The following is a 17,345-nucleotide window of genomic DNA, read 5'->3' as shown; positions in this document are numbered from 1 at the left end:
CTGGGTGCACATGACATGTCACAACAGTGCGCCCAGAGTGGTAGAAGAGCATGGCTGGGAGGCAGTGAGGTAAATACTATACTAATAATTAACTCTGTATGGGGACAGTGATGGGACCCTGGCCACTGATGGGGGCCTTTTTATTGTATGGAGCCAACATAAAAAGCGGCCCATTTACTGATGGGCAGCCCATTTACTTGCCGAAATTTGAGACTCCTACTCTAGTGCCACCTGTTGGAGGTACCTACCCTATAAGTCAGTGTCTGATCCTTTAATAGACTGTGCTGTATGATTTAGCAGGGTACTGAAACTAGAATCTTCTTCAAGAAGAAGAGACGACTTTCTATTGACAGCTGTAAAGAGTAGGATGCTGGTTGACCATGCAAGAGGCTAACAAAATAGGTTTGGGGGTACTATTGCTCTTTGCTGAGACTTCCAGTTGGAGTAAGGAGTCATATAGGCAGTGCTCCATTATGCAGGTAATGCAGTAATGGGAAGCAAAGGTTGGCACGTCTGGTTCAGTCACATTGAAGATCTGTAGCAGAAATTGCTGCTTTGGTGGCCCAAGAATTTTATTCAGCAGTACAGGTAATCAATGCAAACTTCTTTGCTAGAAATGCATACTTCCTTGCAGGTAACCTAGAAGATTTTATTATATGTCAAGACGTATTTGGGCTCCTTGCCTACTATTCAGTCGCACATTTTTAACATCTTCCTCTGCTTTATATGTGTGTATGACTCAGCTAACTCTGCCCTAGTCTACACAGCAAAACTGACAAGGGAACTGCAGAATAAGAACAGCATAAGCCTAAGGTGTCTAGCAGTGTCTTATTGCTCTCTGCTTATTGAGAACACATGCATGCTTGTCTGAACTTAGCATTTATGTGTATAGGGGGAAAAGATAACATAATGAGATAGCTCTGCTAACCCTGCCCCAGTCTGTACAGCAAGCTGAACAAGTAAACTGCAGAATGTAGAAAAGATTAGCTAATCGTGGTGCCTAGCAGCGGCTTATTTCCTTCTTTCTATTGAGACCACATGGATACTTGGCTGGGATTCACATTTATGTGTATGAGGGAGGGGAAGATAATGAGATGACTCTGTTAACCCTGCTCTAATCTATATAACAAAACTGACAAGTGAACTGTGGCACACAGGAGATGTCAGCCTATTTTATGGCTGCTCTAAAGGCCTGTGTAAAAACTGCAATGATTTTTGTATGAGTTTTCAAACGAAAAAAAAAGACAACAAAAATGTAAATAACAAAACCTAAAAACAGCCAAAAATGGAGTAAAAACTGCTAGTGAATCTCTCAAAGAAGAGAACGATATAGACAGAAGATGGGGAAATCAGATGTGGATCTACTCAAACAAGTTGGTGCGACCAAACCATGTCATTTATGCCACGTGGACCCCGGCCTTAAAGGGATTTTCAGTAGTTTATTCGTTGATTTTATTTTATTTTTTTTTTATGTAGATTGCGAGCCCCATATAGGGATCACAATGTACATTTTTTTCCCCCTATCAGTATGTCTTTGTAGCATGGGAGGAAATCCACGCAAACACGGCGAGAACATACAAACTCCTTGCAGTTGTTGTTCCTTGCAGGATTCAAACCCAGGACTCAAGCAATGCAAGGCTCCAATGTTAACCACTGAGCCACCATGTTGCCCCTTTATTTGTTGATTTTTTTTGTCCTTCCATTGAACAGGTTATCAATTGCAGATCAGCAGGAGTCCAACTCTGGAGCGCCCTACAGATCAGCTGTTTGAGAATCACTTCTGCTCCACAGGCCCATTGATGTCACGTTCATTGGTCACATGATCTAAGCTCAGTCCCATTGAACTGAACGGGCTGAGTTGCAATACCAAACACAATTGCTGTACAGATGTTGATCGCTGTGCTTGGTAAGAGACTGCAAAGCTCACCCAAATGCTGTGGCCTATACAGACAGCTGATCGGTAGGGTCCCCAGGTATGACCTATAGATAGGTCATCAATTAATAAGCCTGGAAAACCCCTTAAATTGTTAAATTGTTTTGGTAGTCTATGTATGACCTGTTTTTGTTTGTTAGCTGAGAATAGGAAATTTTTCCATGAGCAAGAAGCGGAGAAGACCCTGGTGGATCTGCTGGGATCTGATAATAATGGGGTTAAGGTGGCTGCTCTGCAAGCTATTTCTGTGCTGTGCGCAAATATGGCCAGCAAGGATGAATTCAGTAAGAGCGGTAAGTGCAACAGCGGGAAACCCTGGATTGAGCCTTGCAGAGCACTCGAGCAATCTGAGCTAATAACATGGTGTTGTCTTATAGGAATTCTTCAGGTTATTAATTTATTGAATAAAGACAATGCCGAAGTCCAAGAAGCTGCGGTGTTTGCTCTGGCAAATCTTACCACCGGCTGCCCTAATAATGTCGGGTAAGTATCCCCTAGAGATTACTAATAATAAGTGCTGGTATTTTCATTGCATTTAAACTCAGATCATGCGGACCAGCAATATACAGAATTCCCATAATGCACTTCACTTGACATCTGTGACATTTGCTTGACCTTTAGTCTGTGTGATGTTAGAGTTGGCCTTCTAGATCAGGACCAGCATTGGTTATTCTACCCCTATAGCACATGTCACAGGAAATACCAGTACGTGATATGGCTAAGAAAGCCCAAACAGGGTGACAAACAGAAGCCCGACAAGACAAGTGCAAAATGCAGGCATAGGCTTTACTAAAAGCATGAGGTAATAATTTATAAGGTAGGTGTAAAGAGGTGACGGAATCAAAGGTGGAAGTTGATGAGAAAATGTAAAATATAAAAAAACAAATAAATAAAATTAGAACTTTTTGGCATTTAAAAAAACAATATATATTGTGATGTACGGGGGATTCAGAAGCTCTGGTTTCTTTCCCAAAAGCAGTCTTTATTGCAGCAGACAAGCTTAAAGGTACAGGTAGTGCTGCTCAGCAGCTCAGCATGTCAAAACAAACAAATGAAAATAAAGACCTACGCCTCTCCGGCGGCTTACTAAACGAGTTATTCCCTCACTAACCAGGGGGTCAGCTGCTGACCTCCTAACAAAACAGGGTTTACAAGTAAACAAGGGGTACACATACCCGGCACTTTAACAGCGTCCTTTTTGGCAGAGCTTTCTCAGACTGGTTGATTGAGTGTGTTTCAGTCTCTCTCCTCTCTCTCACTAACCAGCACGCCTGTGCCACTTACAGAGCTCTGCTGGTCTGTTTCCAAGCCTGGAATGGATTGCCCTGCAGGACTGGCCCGATCTTTACTCCAGTACGGGACCTACAAGCTAAACGCCTGTGCATACTGCAACAGTCTTGGGGAAAAATAGCGGTTCTCCCACACTATACCCCTCTCCACTTCACAATATATATATACAGTATATATGCACGGTCCAAGTTTTAGTCTGGGCAAGGGTCAGTGCACAAACAGTTTTTTGGTGCTCATTTTGACGCTGAATCCGCCTCAAAATCAGTCCCCCAATAGAGTCCGTGCAGGGAAAAAGCCTCCCTTTGACTTCAATGGATTCAGAATCTGCACCAGAAAACTCTGTGTGCTTGGAGCCTTAGGCTAAGTTCACACAGGAGTTTTTTGGACTGGAATTTGACGCGGGGGGCCGCCTCAGATACTGGTTCAAAAAACGGCTAGCCGCAACTGGATGCTGGTACAGTGCACTGGCATCCAATCATGGCATTCTGCTCCGGATTAGGCCCAAATGGATGGACCTAGTCGGGAGGGAGGTATCGCGAGGCGGACGTTCTTGGCTGAATCAGCTGAGGAATCCGCCTGAAGAAAGGGCAGGTCGCTTCTTTTTTCTGTGAGTGGGAACAAACCGCTCGTGGAAAAAGGCAATGACTGGCTCTCATTGATTTTAATGCGCTGCGGTTTTTTGAGCAGGATTTTGACGCGGATTCCACGTCAAAATCCTGACCAAAAAACTCTCATGTGAACTTTCCCTTAGGGCCCGTGAACACGATGTAACGCAGCGCTCATTCTGTCACGTAAACTCGTGTCAGAGTCAGCGCTTCAAAACAGAATCCCATTGACTTCAATGTGTTGCGCGCGTTGAACAGAACCCATTGAAGTCAATGGGATTCTGTTTTGAAGCGTTGATTCTGACACGAGTTTACGTGTCAGAATGAGCGCCGCGTTACATCATGTGCACAGGCCCTTGGGTAAGTTAACACATAGTTTTTTTGATCGCCGCCTCAGGTTCCGATGCAAAAGCCGGGTCGCCGCGACTGAAAGCCGGTGCACTGCGCTGGCATCCAGCCGCACGCTCCGCTCCACTCCGGATTAGGCCCAATGAATGAATCGTAAGGCGACTTGGCCTGAAGTATGAGCACCTCGCTTCTTTTTTCCGGGAGCCGTTTATTCCGGAAAAAGCTCCAGAGCGGCTCCCATTGATTTCAAAAACCCTGTGTGAACTTACCCTTAGTCTCAGGTATTTGTCCAGTTTCTAAAATAATTTTTTGCAATGCATTCAAAAAGGATAAGACAACAAATATTTTTGGCTTGGACTTGAAAAACTGCACCAAAATCTGCATCAGTACTGCCTATGTGGTTAAGAGCAAGGCCAGAGCTGGTAGCCACAAACCACTGAGCAGACCGCTGCGGTATTCTAAGGGCTTGTTCACACGGATTAAACGCGGCACGCAATGTGTCGCGTGTACGGGACGTAATGCGACCGCAAACATGCACCGTCAAAATCGCGGCACATTGCGTGCTGCGTTTACTCCGTGTGAACAAGCCCTAAGGGTTAGCAACAGTGATGTTTTATTGTTATTGGCCATGTGGCTTTGCACGTAAACCTGTATATTGTAGAAATGCATAAAATAGTTCAGTGCCACCTAAAATATTTCCATACATTTAACCCTGTAATGGGATCCATGAAAAGCAGAATCTGAGTAGATAGTGAGTAAGATTTGATGACGATTACCATTGTAATGGTCACTATAAGCAGATTACAAATACAATAAAACTAGGCAAACCCTTGCAGATTTTTGTGGCGCCCCACTATTTTAAAAACTACCGCATGGTTTTCAATACAGTAAAAAAAAAAACGTATCCTGGTAGGTGTAACACTGACCGCATATGTCTGCTCCTCACACAAGTCACTGGGTACAGTACAGTATACACCCGCTTACTATAGGGGGGGTACAAACATTTACGGAAACCGATATGTCCGGACTGGTAGATTCTCTGCAGGCCGGGCCTTCACTACGCAGTTATATTCCTATTTATTATATTTAATCTTTTTAGTGTCTCGTTTTTGTATTTATTTAAATATATTTAATTTCCTAAGTGTTGAGATGGGAATTGGTGACAGTAGGGTTAATAGAAACAGATTGCGACTAGAGAATTTCACTTAATTTGCGAGTGAATCGCCCAGATCTTAATGTGATCTCTTCTATTACATTAGAGCTTTACTGCCATCTATTGGTGGATATTCCATATACCATGCGATGTGCGGACCAGTTTATACGCTCACGACATACAATTCAGTTTACCGTTTATTTCATCTGTTTATGGAAAAGTTCAGTGACTGTCCGTGTGGAGGCCATGACAGCTCATCACCAGAGATGGAACCTGAAGATCATGGACCCTGATAAAAGACCTGGCCCCAACCAGCACGTCTCATTTCTAGTATAGGACAGAGGACCCCTGTAAGCTCTAAGGTCAGATGCGACTGCGACGTCTACACCTAGGGAGGAAGGGAGAGGTAGGAAAGGGCCAAAAACCGACATAGATGAAGTCATCATCAGCCTAGGACAAGCGGTCAGAAGGTAACATTTCGTAGTAGCCAAGGATACCAGATTTCCATGTACTTGTCGTTTGATCTGGAAGTCCAGCTGATAAACTCCTCAAATCTGGACAGTTGATTGACCTCGTCTTCCCAAACTGATAGAGGAGGAGTCGTGTTCAGCCCATACAATGGAACAATACATTTAGCTGCAGCTAATAGGGAGAATGTGAGTCTATTTTTCTTGGGATGGCAGGTGGATGACGGAAGGTTCAGGAACAACAAGGATGGGGTGATCTGAAAAGTTGAGCAGGCCACACTGCGAATACAAAACCTGTAGACTGTGGGTAAGTTCACATGGGGTTTTTTGGTCAGGATTTTGAGGCTGTATTCGCCTCAAAATCCTGACCAATAAGACGGCTCCCATTGAAATCAATGGGAGCCGGTCAGTTCTTTTCTCTGAGAGCCATTTGTTCCGGCTACTAAATCACTAGAATCCCGTTCACCTTGCAATGACTGTGAAATGTTGCGGTTTTTGCCGTGGTGTTTCCACTTGCGGCCAAACAGTGGCGTTTACGTTACATGGGGCACCTACCTCAAATCGCCAGTATTGCTTTGTGTTTTCTTTTTTTTTTCTTAATTTATTTGGCATTTTCTTTACACTCATTTATCATTTTTGTGCCGTTTTTTTCCTACAAAGAAATCAGAAAGTTGTGTTAGAAAAAAAAATTCCTATAAATTGTAAATCCTATCCTGTACAAGGTTTACTTTTAGTGGTAGATGTGAGATTGCTGGGAGTTGTAGCTTTCAGTACAGTACTACAGTATACACCGTCATCATATCCTCCACCGTTTGTGACCATAAATGACACTTGCTCCTCCAGCAGCCTCATAGACAATGTTCCTGATATGACGGTGTAACGAGTGATATAATTAATAGCGCTCCATCATGTGTAGGAGATTATTAGACTCCTGCGACTCCTGGACTGGCTGATCTGGAGCTCATTTTGTGGATACAGTTCTGTACTATAATGGACATTTGTGATTAATCACCTTATTACTCAGCCGCACATTAATTAACATTGATGATTTGTCATGTACTGAATTTAGCCCAGAGATTAAATGACTCATTTTAATACCTGCCTGACAAGTATAGTCAATATCCTATAGGAGTTTATGGAACTAAGAGTTTCTGCTATGGTGCGACTTGGTATTTCACTAGATAGCTCCAGCCTGGGCAACCTGGCGGCCTCGGATGGCCATCCATGGGCTCTAAAGTCCTGTGTTACAAAGGCTTTCAATGTATAAGAAGGTGTTCACAACCCAGCAGTTGGCAGAAGATGACGGTAATAATGATGCCATACACAAGGATATGGGGGGGGTATGGATTATAATGGAGATCTATATCAGGGACGTAACTACCGGGGTAGCAGCTGCCACAGGGACCCGGCGTCAGCTGCTATCTGCAAATTTATTATTTTTTGTTATAGGCAGCAGGTAACGGGCCCTATTAACTTACGTAACCACTGTAGTTGTATTGCACTAAGCTCACAGCAGCATAGGCACTGAGTTCTGGAGAGGATCCTGGTCATCCAAAATACATGATATCAAACACGTCTCCTATCTCAGATCTAAGCTGTAAGTAGCCCTGATGGGACCTTGGGCTGGCACTGATACCTGAAGGCCAAGGCACCTTTGCACCAAGTACATTAATAAGCTGTCTACAGTGCCTTTCTAATTTTAGAGGACCAAGTACATGACAAAGATGCTTAAGGGGGCATTCACACGGAGGAAGTTGGCGCTGATTCTGGCATGATAACTCACTGAAAAAAGACTCCCATTGACATCAATGGGTTCCGTTTTCCGCACAGAACCCATTGAAGTCAATGGGAGTCTTTTTTTCAGCGCTGATTCTGATGTGAGTTATCGTGCCAGAATCAGCACCAACTTCCTCCCTTAGGCTGAGGCCCCACATTGAGGAAACTGTTTTTGTTGTTGCAGATTTTGCTGTGCTTTTTTGAGCCAAAACCAGTGGATTGAACAGAAGGGAGAAGTATATGAACTTCCTATATATTTCCCATTCCTTTTGTAGACATTCTTGGCTTTGGCTCCAGAGAACACATCAAAATCTACAACAAAAAAACTGCATTTCTGTAACGCGGGGCCTCAGCCCTAGTGTTGAGAGGCATCACATTCTTCTCAAATAAACTTTTTATTGCATGTGACCCATGAGCAGCTCTGGCAGCTTTAGCTTTAGTCTTATCTCTTATAGAATCTTATGTTTTTACTATTCGTTGTGGCTCAGCATTACCTTTCATGTTGGAAAGTGACTTGCACAATGCCAAAAATTAACAATTAGAGATGGGTGAACCGCCACGTTAGAGGCCGGGTTCGACCCAAAATATCCCAAAATGTTTAGTTTTTAGTGAAGGCAAACAATATGGGATTCATCTCAGACTAACTAAAATGGCTGCCTCAACATGCATTGCAGAAAATGATACTTAGAGGTCTCTTCAGAACCCAGAGTGTTATAGGTGGATGCCCAGGGAGGTGACAAAAATAAAAAAAACTTTCATACTCACCTTCCCTCACCTCCTTTGGCCCTCACCGGGGCCTCCGGAGCTTTCCTGGTGATGTCACATTCCCAAGGTCACTGCAGAGAGGTCTGTGATTGGGCTACAGCAGTCACATGGGCATGTAACGTCACCCACTAGACTGAGAGAGTGCAGGACTCCTCAAGGAGGCCCAAAAAAGGTGAAGAAAAGTGAGTATAAATGTTTATTTCTTACACCTACCCTCAGCATCCACAAGATGAGACCTCCGAGTATGATAACTTCACTTCTGGTTCACTATTGATCCTGAGACTAAACATATCTGGGGTCAAATGAAAGGAGAACATTAAAGGGAATCTGTCAGGGCACTAAACCACCAACAAGCTTTTATGGACTGGGGATTTAGTGTCCTAAGTCACCCTGTAATAAAGCCATCCATGCCTGCAGTAATAAAGGAAGGTAAAATATACTTTAGGTGTGCTGTCCCTTTAAATACTAGCAATGTCATTGATTTACTTCATGCAAAATTTGCTCCTTAGAAACTTTACAAAAGAGAAATGCAAGGTTTGGCGGTATTATATCACTACTGTTCCCAGAATAAGAGGCAGCGGTGTAGACGCCAGCTCCATATCCCTTATAACGAAGCGTTTATAGGCCAAGCTCTTACTCCTACAAACAATCCAAGATTAATATACAAGGTCTTGTTTACTTTGATAAATCTTCTGCTGAAGTCTCAGGTCAGACATTGAGCGCGGGGTAATAGCGAGCGTTTCCTTCCATCGTCATCAATTACCCCTGTTTTACATTCCCTCGGGTCATTTGCATTTTTAAGTACTTTAAACATCATTAATATTTTTTTACAAAAACACACAAATATACGACGATGTCTGACTTTCCAGGTCACTAGAAAATAAAACAATGGCTGAATGTAATATTCTTTAGCCTACGGTGTGGATGTCTTGTATCTAAGGCTACGCTCACATCTGTGCCCGGAGGAACGGAAAAGTGGACCGCAAAAATAGCAGGAACAAAAGGAGTCCGAGGGACCCCCTGACTATAATGGAATCTGTTGGGTGGCCTTGTTTTTTTAGCTGAAGTCAGTGAATGAAGCAGATTATACAGCACAATGAAGCTGGTATTGGGCTGGGTTATTTTGGCAGGTATCAATAGAATTTGCCGGTTGAGGTTATTACGTTCAGCCCCATGCAAGGTACAAGGAAAGTCACATGGACAACCGGTGGTTAAAAGCAGGAACCGTTATGATATTTTTCCTCCGTGGACTTTCTGCCCCTGTTATACCTACATGGCATTTCCACCGGTATAATTGACATGCTGCGATTTGCAAAAATACTTACATTTTTGAAATCTCAACATCTCCACTTTTTTTGCAATGTGTGGATGGGGTTAGCCAGAATCTCATTAACCTTGCCGAAAGTTGCCTATTTTTTTTAGGTTGTATTTCCGCACTGCAGGGCTTTAGCCTAAGGGTGCATTTGCGGCTGCAAAATCACGGCCGTAAAATAACGCGGCATATACGATCCAGGCTCCCATTGAAATCAGTGGGAGCGTATACGGTGCTCAAAGTTTCACAAGCCGTATATGTGCCACATCACGCAGCACGTTACTCCGTGTGAATGCACCCTAAAGGAGCTTTTCAGGAGTTTAAATTGGTGACTAAGGGAGCCTTCACATGGAGTAAACGTGTGTGTATTTTTGCAAAATACACGTGTAAAAATATACGAGTGAAAATAAGACTCCCATTGACTTCAATGACATTTTACAGGCGTATTTTTACACGTGTAAAAAATATCATTGAAGTCAATGGAAGTCTTATTTTTACACGTGTATTTTTGCAAAAATACATGTGCGTTTACTCCATGTGAAGGCTCCCTTATACTTAAGACTTAGGTCATCAGTTGAAGATCCACAAGCATAACTTCTGCTGCAAAGGCCAGGTGACATCACATTCGTTGGTCACATGACCTGATCCCAGCCACTGCACAAATGCAACAACAACAACAAAGAATCTTTATTGGCACGTCCAAATAGGTGAATGGGTGGGTGGTAGGGTGGTAGGGTGGGAATTTGGTTTGGGGTACAATAGTTTTGGGGGTCTAGTCGTTTTAGACTTTTAGTGGCAGGTGGACAATGGACATGTGATGGTTATGGGCAGGCGTAGGGTGAGAGAGTGTATGATTTGGGGTATAATAGTCCTTGGGATCTCATCTGCCCCTCATTTGGTGTCAGTTGGACACATATTGGGAAGCGATCTCCACAGTGGACTCCTCTTCTCCTAGTAGGATGTAGAGTTTTCTCTTCTCGTCTGCCGATGCAAAGTCTGGGATGTGGGCTGAGAGTCTTTGGTAGTAGGTGGCGTGGCGCTGTGCTTGGTAACTACTCGCGCTGATAGGTTTGGAATTCTAGGGGCCCATCTTTAAATGATGACCTATCCAGTTAACCTCTTTAACTGATCTTGATCGCTCGGGTGAATTCTTGCTTGGTCAGTTACCCTGGCACTTTTTCTTAGGCCTACTTGACCTGGCAGTCTTATAGTCACCAGTTGCAGCTACAGTTCTCTTCTCCAACCCACCACACTTTGTCTCCTAGACACTTTGATGATGTACTGACATCTCTTACCGTCTGCGGGACTGTCACTGTAATTCTGTCTGTTCTCCCCTTCCATTATGAATCCAACCTCCTATAGCTAGTCTCTAACCCCATCTCTGTGAGCCCTAAGTCCAGTATCCCCACACGAATGTGCCTAGCCAATAGCCTGGGGCTGCACTACGCCCCTATTATACATCAATGAGCCACTGGAACTATTCATGGGATGGGATGGGATCTGCAGTGACCCAGCATAGCCGCTACACCAGGGGTAGGGAACCTTCGGCTCTCCAGCTGCTGTGAAACTACAACTCCCATCATGCTCCACTCACTTCCATGGGAGTTCCAAGAACAGCAGAGCAAGTATGCATGCTGGGAGTTGTAGTTTTGCAACAGCTGGAGAGCCGTACGTTCCCTACCCCTGCACTACACAGTATACAGAGCTGTCTGCTTCTCGCTTCATCTACTTTATTGTTGTGATCGATGGGTGACGGTACCAGGTGTCAAATCTAATGATAGATCATCAATATCAAATGCCTATCAAACGCCTTTACCATATCTACCTGCGTGACCTTCATACAAATGCCAATATTCCATATTTCTATATTCGTTTCCATGTTTTCCACAGCGTTCTTTATTATTATAATTTTTCTTTTTTTTTTAATATAGCAAAGTGAAAAACACAGCATGCCGCGGTATTCAGCTTAGAAGCAAAACTGATTGCTTAATAGCTTGTTGTTATTATATTATGCAGATTATTTTGGCATTAATATGTAGATTTTGTCTAAATAATGTTTATTCAAATAGTATTTCTGTGTTATTTTGTATTTTAGAATAGATGTGTTTATTGCTGTATTTGTTTGTATTATATTCCTATTATGTTCCATTGTATTATTATTGCATTATGTTGTTTCATTGTATTTAATATTATATGTTTGGGTAAGGCCTATGCAGAAAACATAGAGACGCAACGCGGGACGCCTTCTGGTTAAAAGCTTTTGCCCTATTAATTACCTTGGCCTTTCAACTCCGAGCCACATCTAGTCTGATGCCAACGGAAATCAGACAATGGGCCCTGTCAGTTACATTTATATGCACACGCGGTCTTATTTCTATCGGGTTTTGTTTTCTTATAATGTAACCCTATTGGTTATTTCTAGTCTGGTGTGTTGCGGTTCTACCTACTTGTGAAAGAGGTGAGAATTCAAGAGAGTTCAAATTGGCTTGGGAAATGACTAAGCGCCACCTGGTGTTCAAATTGTAAAGCAATGCATATGTCCACCTGCTGGTGGATACACATGTTGGCTCCCCATAGTAAGGCGTCTTTATAGTGATCCTCCGTTTACTGCAGAGCAACCTATAAAAATAGCTTTTTGCCAGGGGCATAACTTGAGGGAGTGCAGAGGGTGCACTGATGCACTGGCATCAGTATTGAGAGTGCAGCTTCCATCTGGCCCATAAGCCAAGGAGACCTACAGATTACCCGAACCTGGGGTAGGGAACCTTCAGCTGTTGCAAAACTACAACTCCCAGCATGCATACTTGCTCTGCTGCTCTTGGAACTCCCATGGAAGTGACTGGAGCATGATGGGAGTTGTAGTTTCACAGCAGCTGGAGAGCTGAAGGTTCCCTGCCCCTGCCCTAACCACACTAAGGTGGATTAAACTCCTTGGGACCTGTAACCATCACTATAAAGAATTTGCTGTAGGGATGAGATAGGGGGCCCCGGACAAAAGATTTCACTGAGGGCCACAAGACTTTAGTTACACCACTGCTTTTTGCCCCACTTGTCAGGTACCGCTGTAGTAGCATACCTGTATAACGAAGACTATAATGTCAGCTGCCTGGGTGGGAAGGAGACTGATTCTGTCCAGAAACAAGTGCTGCTTGGGTTTGTCAAACAAGAGTGCCACTGTCCACTATATAAGTTGTACTGCCACCTTTAGGGTAAGTTCACACAGAGGCCGCCTCAGGTTCCGGTCCAAAATCCGGGTAGCCGCGACTGAATGCCAGTGCACCGCAGCAGCATCTAGCCGCGCATTCTGCTCTGGATTAGGCCCAATGAATGGAGGGAGTGTCTTCAGGCCGAATCTCAAGGTGAAATGGCGTGAAGAATGAGCAACTTGCTTTTTCGGCTCCCGGAAAAAACACCTGAGCGGCTCCCATTGATTTCAGTGGGAGCCATCTTTTTGATCAGGATTTTGAGGCGGATACGGCCTCAAAATCTGACCAATAAACTCAGTGTGAACTTACCTTTAGGCTAAGGCTCCACGTTGCAGAAACGCAGCGTTTTTTCTTGCAGATCTTGCTGCATTTTTTTGAGCCAAAGTCAGGAATTTATTTAACAGAAGGGATAGGTCTAAGAAGCCTTCTTTATGTTTCCCATTCCATTTCAATCCACCACTGCCGTAAAATCAGCTACAAAAAACGCTGCAAACATGGGGCTGTAGTCTTAGAAGACATAGCAGTAACTAATGTTTTTGTGTTTTTTTCCCCTCAAACCAGTGCATTGGTGGAAGCTGATGGAGTCGATGCCCTAGTCAGTCTTTTGACAGATAACAGAGAGGGAGCGATCGCCAATGCATGCACAGTCCTTATCAACATGGCTGCTCAGGAGCCTCTCCGGCTTGCTATACAGAACCACGGGGTTATGCAGGCCCTGGTGGCCACATTGCAGTCGGCCAGTAATTTGGTGCTCAGGAAAGCCGTTCTTACAGTGGCCGCCTTGGGATGTGATGCTGAAGCAAGAGCTGAGGTAAGGGGGCTTTATAGTGTAGAGAGTGTTGTATATGGCTGCGGCCATGGGCTGAAAACACACAGTCTTTTTGTGACAGTTTTTGTCCAGGGTTTGCAGTACAAGTATAAGTCTTTTCCTTTATTTTGGCTTTCACTGAACACTGCTTTCCAATGTGTTCAGTAGTCCGTTTGAGGCGTCCCCTTGCAGACTCCCCTGAATACGAACACAGATATGAACATGGCCTAACCTATCTAACTGCAGGGCTGGGATGATAAGCTCAGTTCAGGTGATAGACTCCCTTTAAGAGGCTCTGGCCTTGTTATAATTTTGGTACACCTTGGGAGGTTTTCTGTGCCAGAATATTAATGGCAGATGTAGATTTCAGCTATAACTCTTTCCAGTTTTGTGCCATGACTTAGAGTAAATCTGACAGTCTGAGGCTTCCCTGCCTGCCTCGATCTCTGTCCACTGGCTTAAAAAGTGGCTAGTGCAGAGCAAAAACAACAACGTGGTAAGTCAATGGCACAAATTGTGGCCATACACTAATGATGTGCCACTTCTTTGTCAGTTTTCTGGCATTTCTGTCATAATAAATTCCTCCTCTTATTTCTTACTGTCTGCAGTGCATATCGGGGTTGTTGGGCTCATTTGTTACCCCTCTGCGTTCGGTATTCCGTTTGGGGGAGTCCACATGGGGACCCTCTGAACGGAATACTGAACGCAACTGCAAGCAGTGACCAATGAAAGCACACGGACCCCATAGACTATAATGGGGTCCACGTGCTTGTTGTGTGCTGCCCACACGAATCATGCGGACAGGAAAGTAGATTGTGAACCACTCTCCTGTCCGCATGATCACTGCGAAGATCTCGCGGTAAGCACATGGACCTCATTATAGTCTATGGGGTCCGTGTGCTTTCACTGCACAGCACTTGCAGTTGTGTTTGGTATTCCGTTCGGAGGTCCTCATGTGGACTTCCCCGGCTGGAACGAGGCCTTACTCCTGGTTTCTTTGTCACTTTATTTTACTTGGGGTCCACGGTTATATTGTGCCATCGTGCCACAATTGTTATAGAGACTTCTAACAAGCCGATGCCCACAGAGTAAAGTATCTTCTATGTTCTTTTCAACATATAAATGAAACCTCCATGGTGGAATCCTGTTTTTATGCAAAGGTAAAATACGATTAAAATGAGAAAATGATGAAGATGATTTAGAGGTGCTACGTTACAGCAAGTCATTGCTCAGCCATGGAATCCGTCATCTGGCAGATTACCGCTATAAATCAGTCCGCGCTCATGTGTCAGCGCCGCCGGTAATTCTCGGAGCTGTGAGATATTAATTGTATACGAGCACTGGAAGATGACACATTTAATATCTTGTTGGCTATGCGTTTGATTATTGCTTATTGTTTTGTAATATGTATTTAACACATAAAAGGTAAATGACAAATAATATATATAATATAGTATAAACGTAAGAGGACCACCTTCATGTACTAGCGCATCTCAATAAATTAGAATATCATCAAAATGTGGTGGGTTTTTTAAGTAATTCAATCGAAAAAGTGACCCCATATATTATATTGATTCATTACAAACAGAGGGAACTTTTCCAAGTGTTTCTCTCTGTTAATGTTGATGACTATGGCTTACAGCCAAGGAAAACCCAAAAGTCATTATCTCAGAAAATTAGAATATTATATAAGAGCAACTGTAAGAAAATTATTTAGCACAGAAATGTTGTCCAAATGAGAAGTCTGTCCAGTAAATGCCCTCAATACTTGGTTGGGGATCCTAGTAGATGAATGACAGTCCCCACACCCCAGATACACCCTGCCACCACTATTAGCTTACATGGGTTTAGTAGGAAACCCACTCACATATGCACACATGTTTCTAGCAGTCAGACGCAAACACACTTTAATAAGGTAAAGGGTAGAGATGAGCGAGTAGTATTCAATCGAATACCTCCCTTTGTATAGTTATTGGTGTACTCGGTCGAATAACATGCAGTAAACATTCAATTCCCCTCCCACCTTCCCTGGTGCTTTTTTTTTTTACACCAAAAACTATGCAGGGGAGGTATTCGATCGAATATGCTCACTCATCTCTAGTAAAGGGTTCATAGTGCATACACGAGTCACTAATAAGTTGAATGCTTTAACACCCTGGGGTTCAGTGCTTGTATATATTGTAAGCCGATGGCTGGTCAGGTAATGGAGGGGGTGTACATCTGACCCAGACTACTAAGGTGGATGAGATGAGAAAACTCCAGAAAGACTGGTTCTCAGCAGATAACTCTGTCTGCTGAGGGTTATTTCAAAGTTCCGGTTACTGGGCTGGATTTTTAGGAATGGCAGGTAGGTTGGTAGTGGGACCTGTCATTCCACCCCCCTCCAGTCCACACTTTGGGGATGTTCCGGCAGCGACTCAGCTGCAGAGAGTCTCCTCGTCAAGGAGGCTTAAGACACCAGCTCCAGCAGCAGACTTTGGGCAGGGCTTGACTGGAGAGCCAACAGAGAGGTCATATTTTTGGAGTTGTGTCCTGAATGATTCTACTGGCTTTTGGATTTCTGTTATTCTAGGTGAGGTAACCTATTCTATGTTAGTTAGCGCCTAGCCGGGCAGGGATTTATTTTTGTATTGTTTCCTTTTGTTGCTGCACTGCCTTTTTGAGTGAAAATAAACTCTACCTTTGTTTTGGACTAAAGAGTCTGGACTTGTGTGTCTATGCCACCCCACCTAGCAACCCCAGACCCTGACAATATACAAAAATAAAGGTGACAAAACAAGCAAACAGTTTTTAAAATAAAAGGGAGAAAAGACAGAAAACCGTTGTACACTAAAACCTTGTACACTATAGTTCTTCTGGTTCCAAGGAGCTTGGAGAAAATACGAGATGGCCACAAACAGCTTGGCTGATTCCACAGGTGAGGCCATTCTAGAAACCATAGCCTTTGTAATGGTGAGCTCCTGGCTCATTCAGAGATGCTTCCCCCCACCCTGGTGCTCCCCCACTACCTCTTCATGAGGTGAGAAATGAACCGCTTCAGACCTTTGTGGTTAATTCTAGTTCCAGCTTCCCCTCACTTATGTCTGACTGATTCCTGATATTCTGTATTACTTCAAAGAGCTGTGACCAGACCTGAGATCTGATCCTGTGATCACAGGAAGGTAATAGTCCTGACTGGTCCCAGACATTACACATGTACACACATGAACAATATAACACACTGATGATACCTAGATAAGCAATACAATCACTAAGGATCTATACCAGTAGGGGATTTCATCACAGCTTTCATTCTTATCATTATTATGGTATTTCAGCCTTTGCAATACATGTGGTGAAATCCGAAGCAAATCTACAAAAATAATGACAGTATAAATTCTGCGTCAGGTCAGTTCTGCATCCGCTGCAGAAAATCTTCAGGGTATCAGTCCTGTGTGATCACATCCTTAAGGATATAGAATGATTTCTTGGATCACTTATCATGTTTACTGTGTTCAGTTTAGAAACGCAGACGGATCGGTCCATCTTGTGAAACTTCTCAGTTCTAACCATGATGAAGTCAGGAGAAATTCATGCTGGGCTATCGCTGTGCTTGCAAATGATGAAGTGACTGCGGCCGAACTGTACAAACTGGGGTAAGTAACCCCTTGTTCACATCTCCGTTCGGGGGAGTACACATGGG

General features: G+C 43.7%; 1 protein-coding gene across 1 annotated transcript in view; it reads left to right on the top strand.

The window, feature by feature from the left end:
• Nucleotides 1-17,345, top strand: part of ARMC3 (armadillo repeat containing 3) — a 55,232-nt gene that overhangs the window by 24,741 nt on the left and 13,146 nt on the right. The window contains exons 9-12 of the mRNA XM_075271711.1: nucleotides 2,074-2,226; nucleotides 2,311-2,416; nucleotides 13,417-13,666; nucleotides 17,162-17,298. Of these exons, the coding sequence (XP_075127812.1) occupies nucleotides 2,074-2,226; nucleotides 2,311-2,416; nucleotides 13,417-13,666; nucleotides 17,162-17,298 (646 nt within the window). The remainder of the gene's footprint in view (nucleotides 1-2,073; nucleotides 2,227-2,310; nucleotides 2,417-13,416; nucleotides 13,667-17,161; nucleotides 17,299-17,345) is intronic.

The sequence above is a fragment of the Leptodactylus fuscus genome, chromosome 4 (assembly GCF_031893055.1).
Source record: "Leptodactylus fuscus isolate aLepFus1 chromosome 4, aLepFus1.hap2, whole genome shotgun sequence".
Classification (NCBI taxonomy): Eukaryota; Metazoa; Chordata; class Amphibia; order Anura; family Leptodactylidae; genus Leptodactylus; species Leptodactylus fuscus.
Note: the sequence above shows the minus strand (reverse complement) of the source record. Positions and strands in the feature narration are given on the sequence as shown.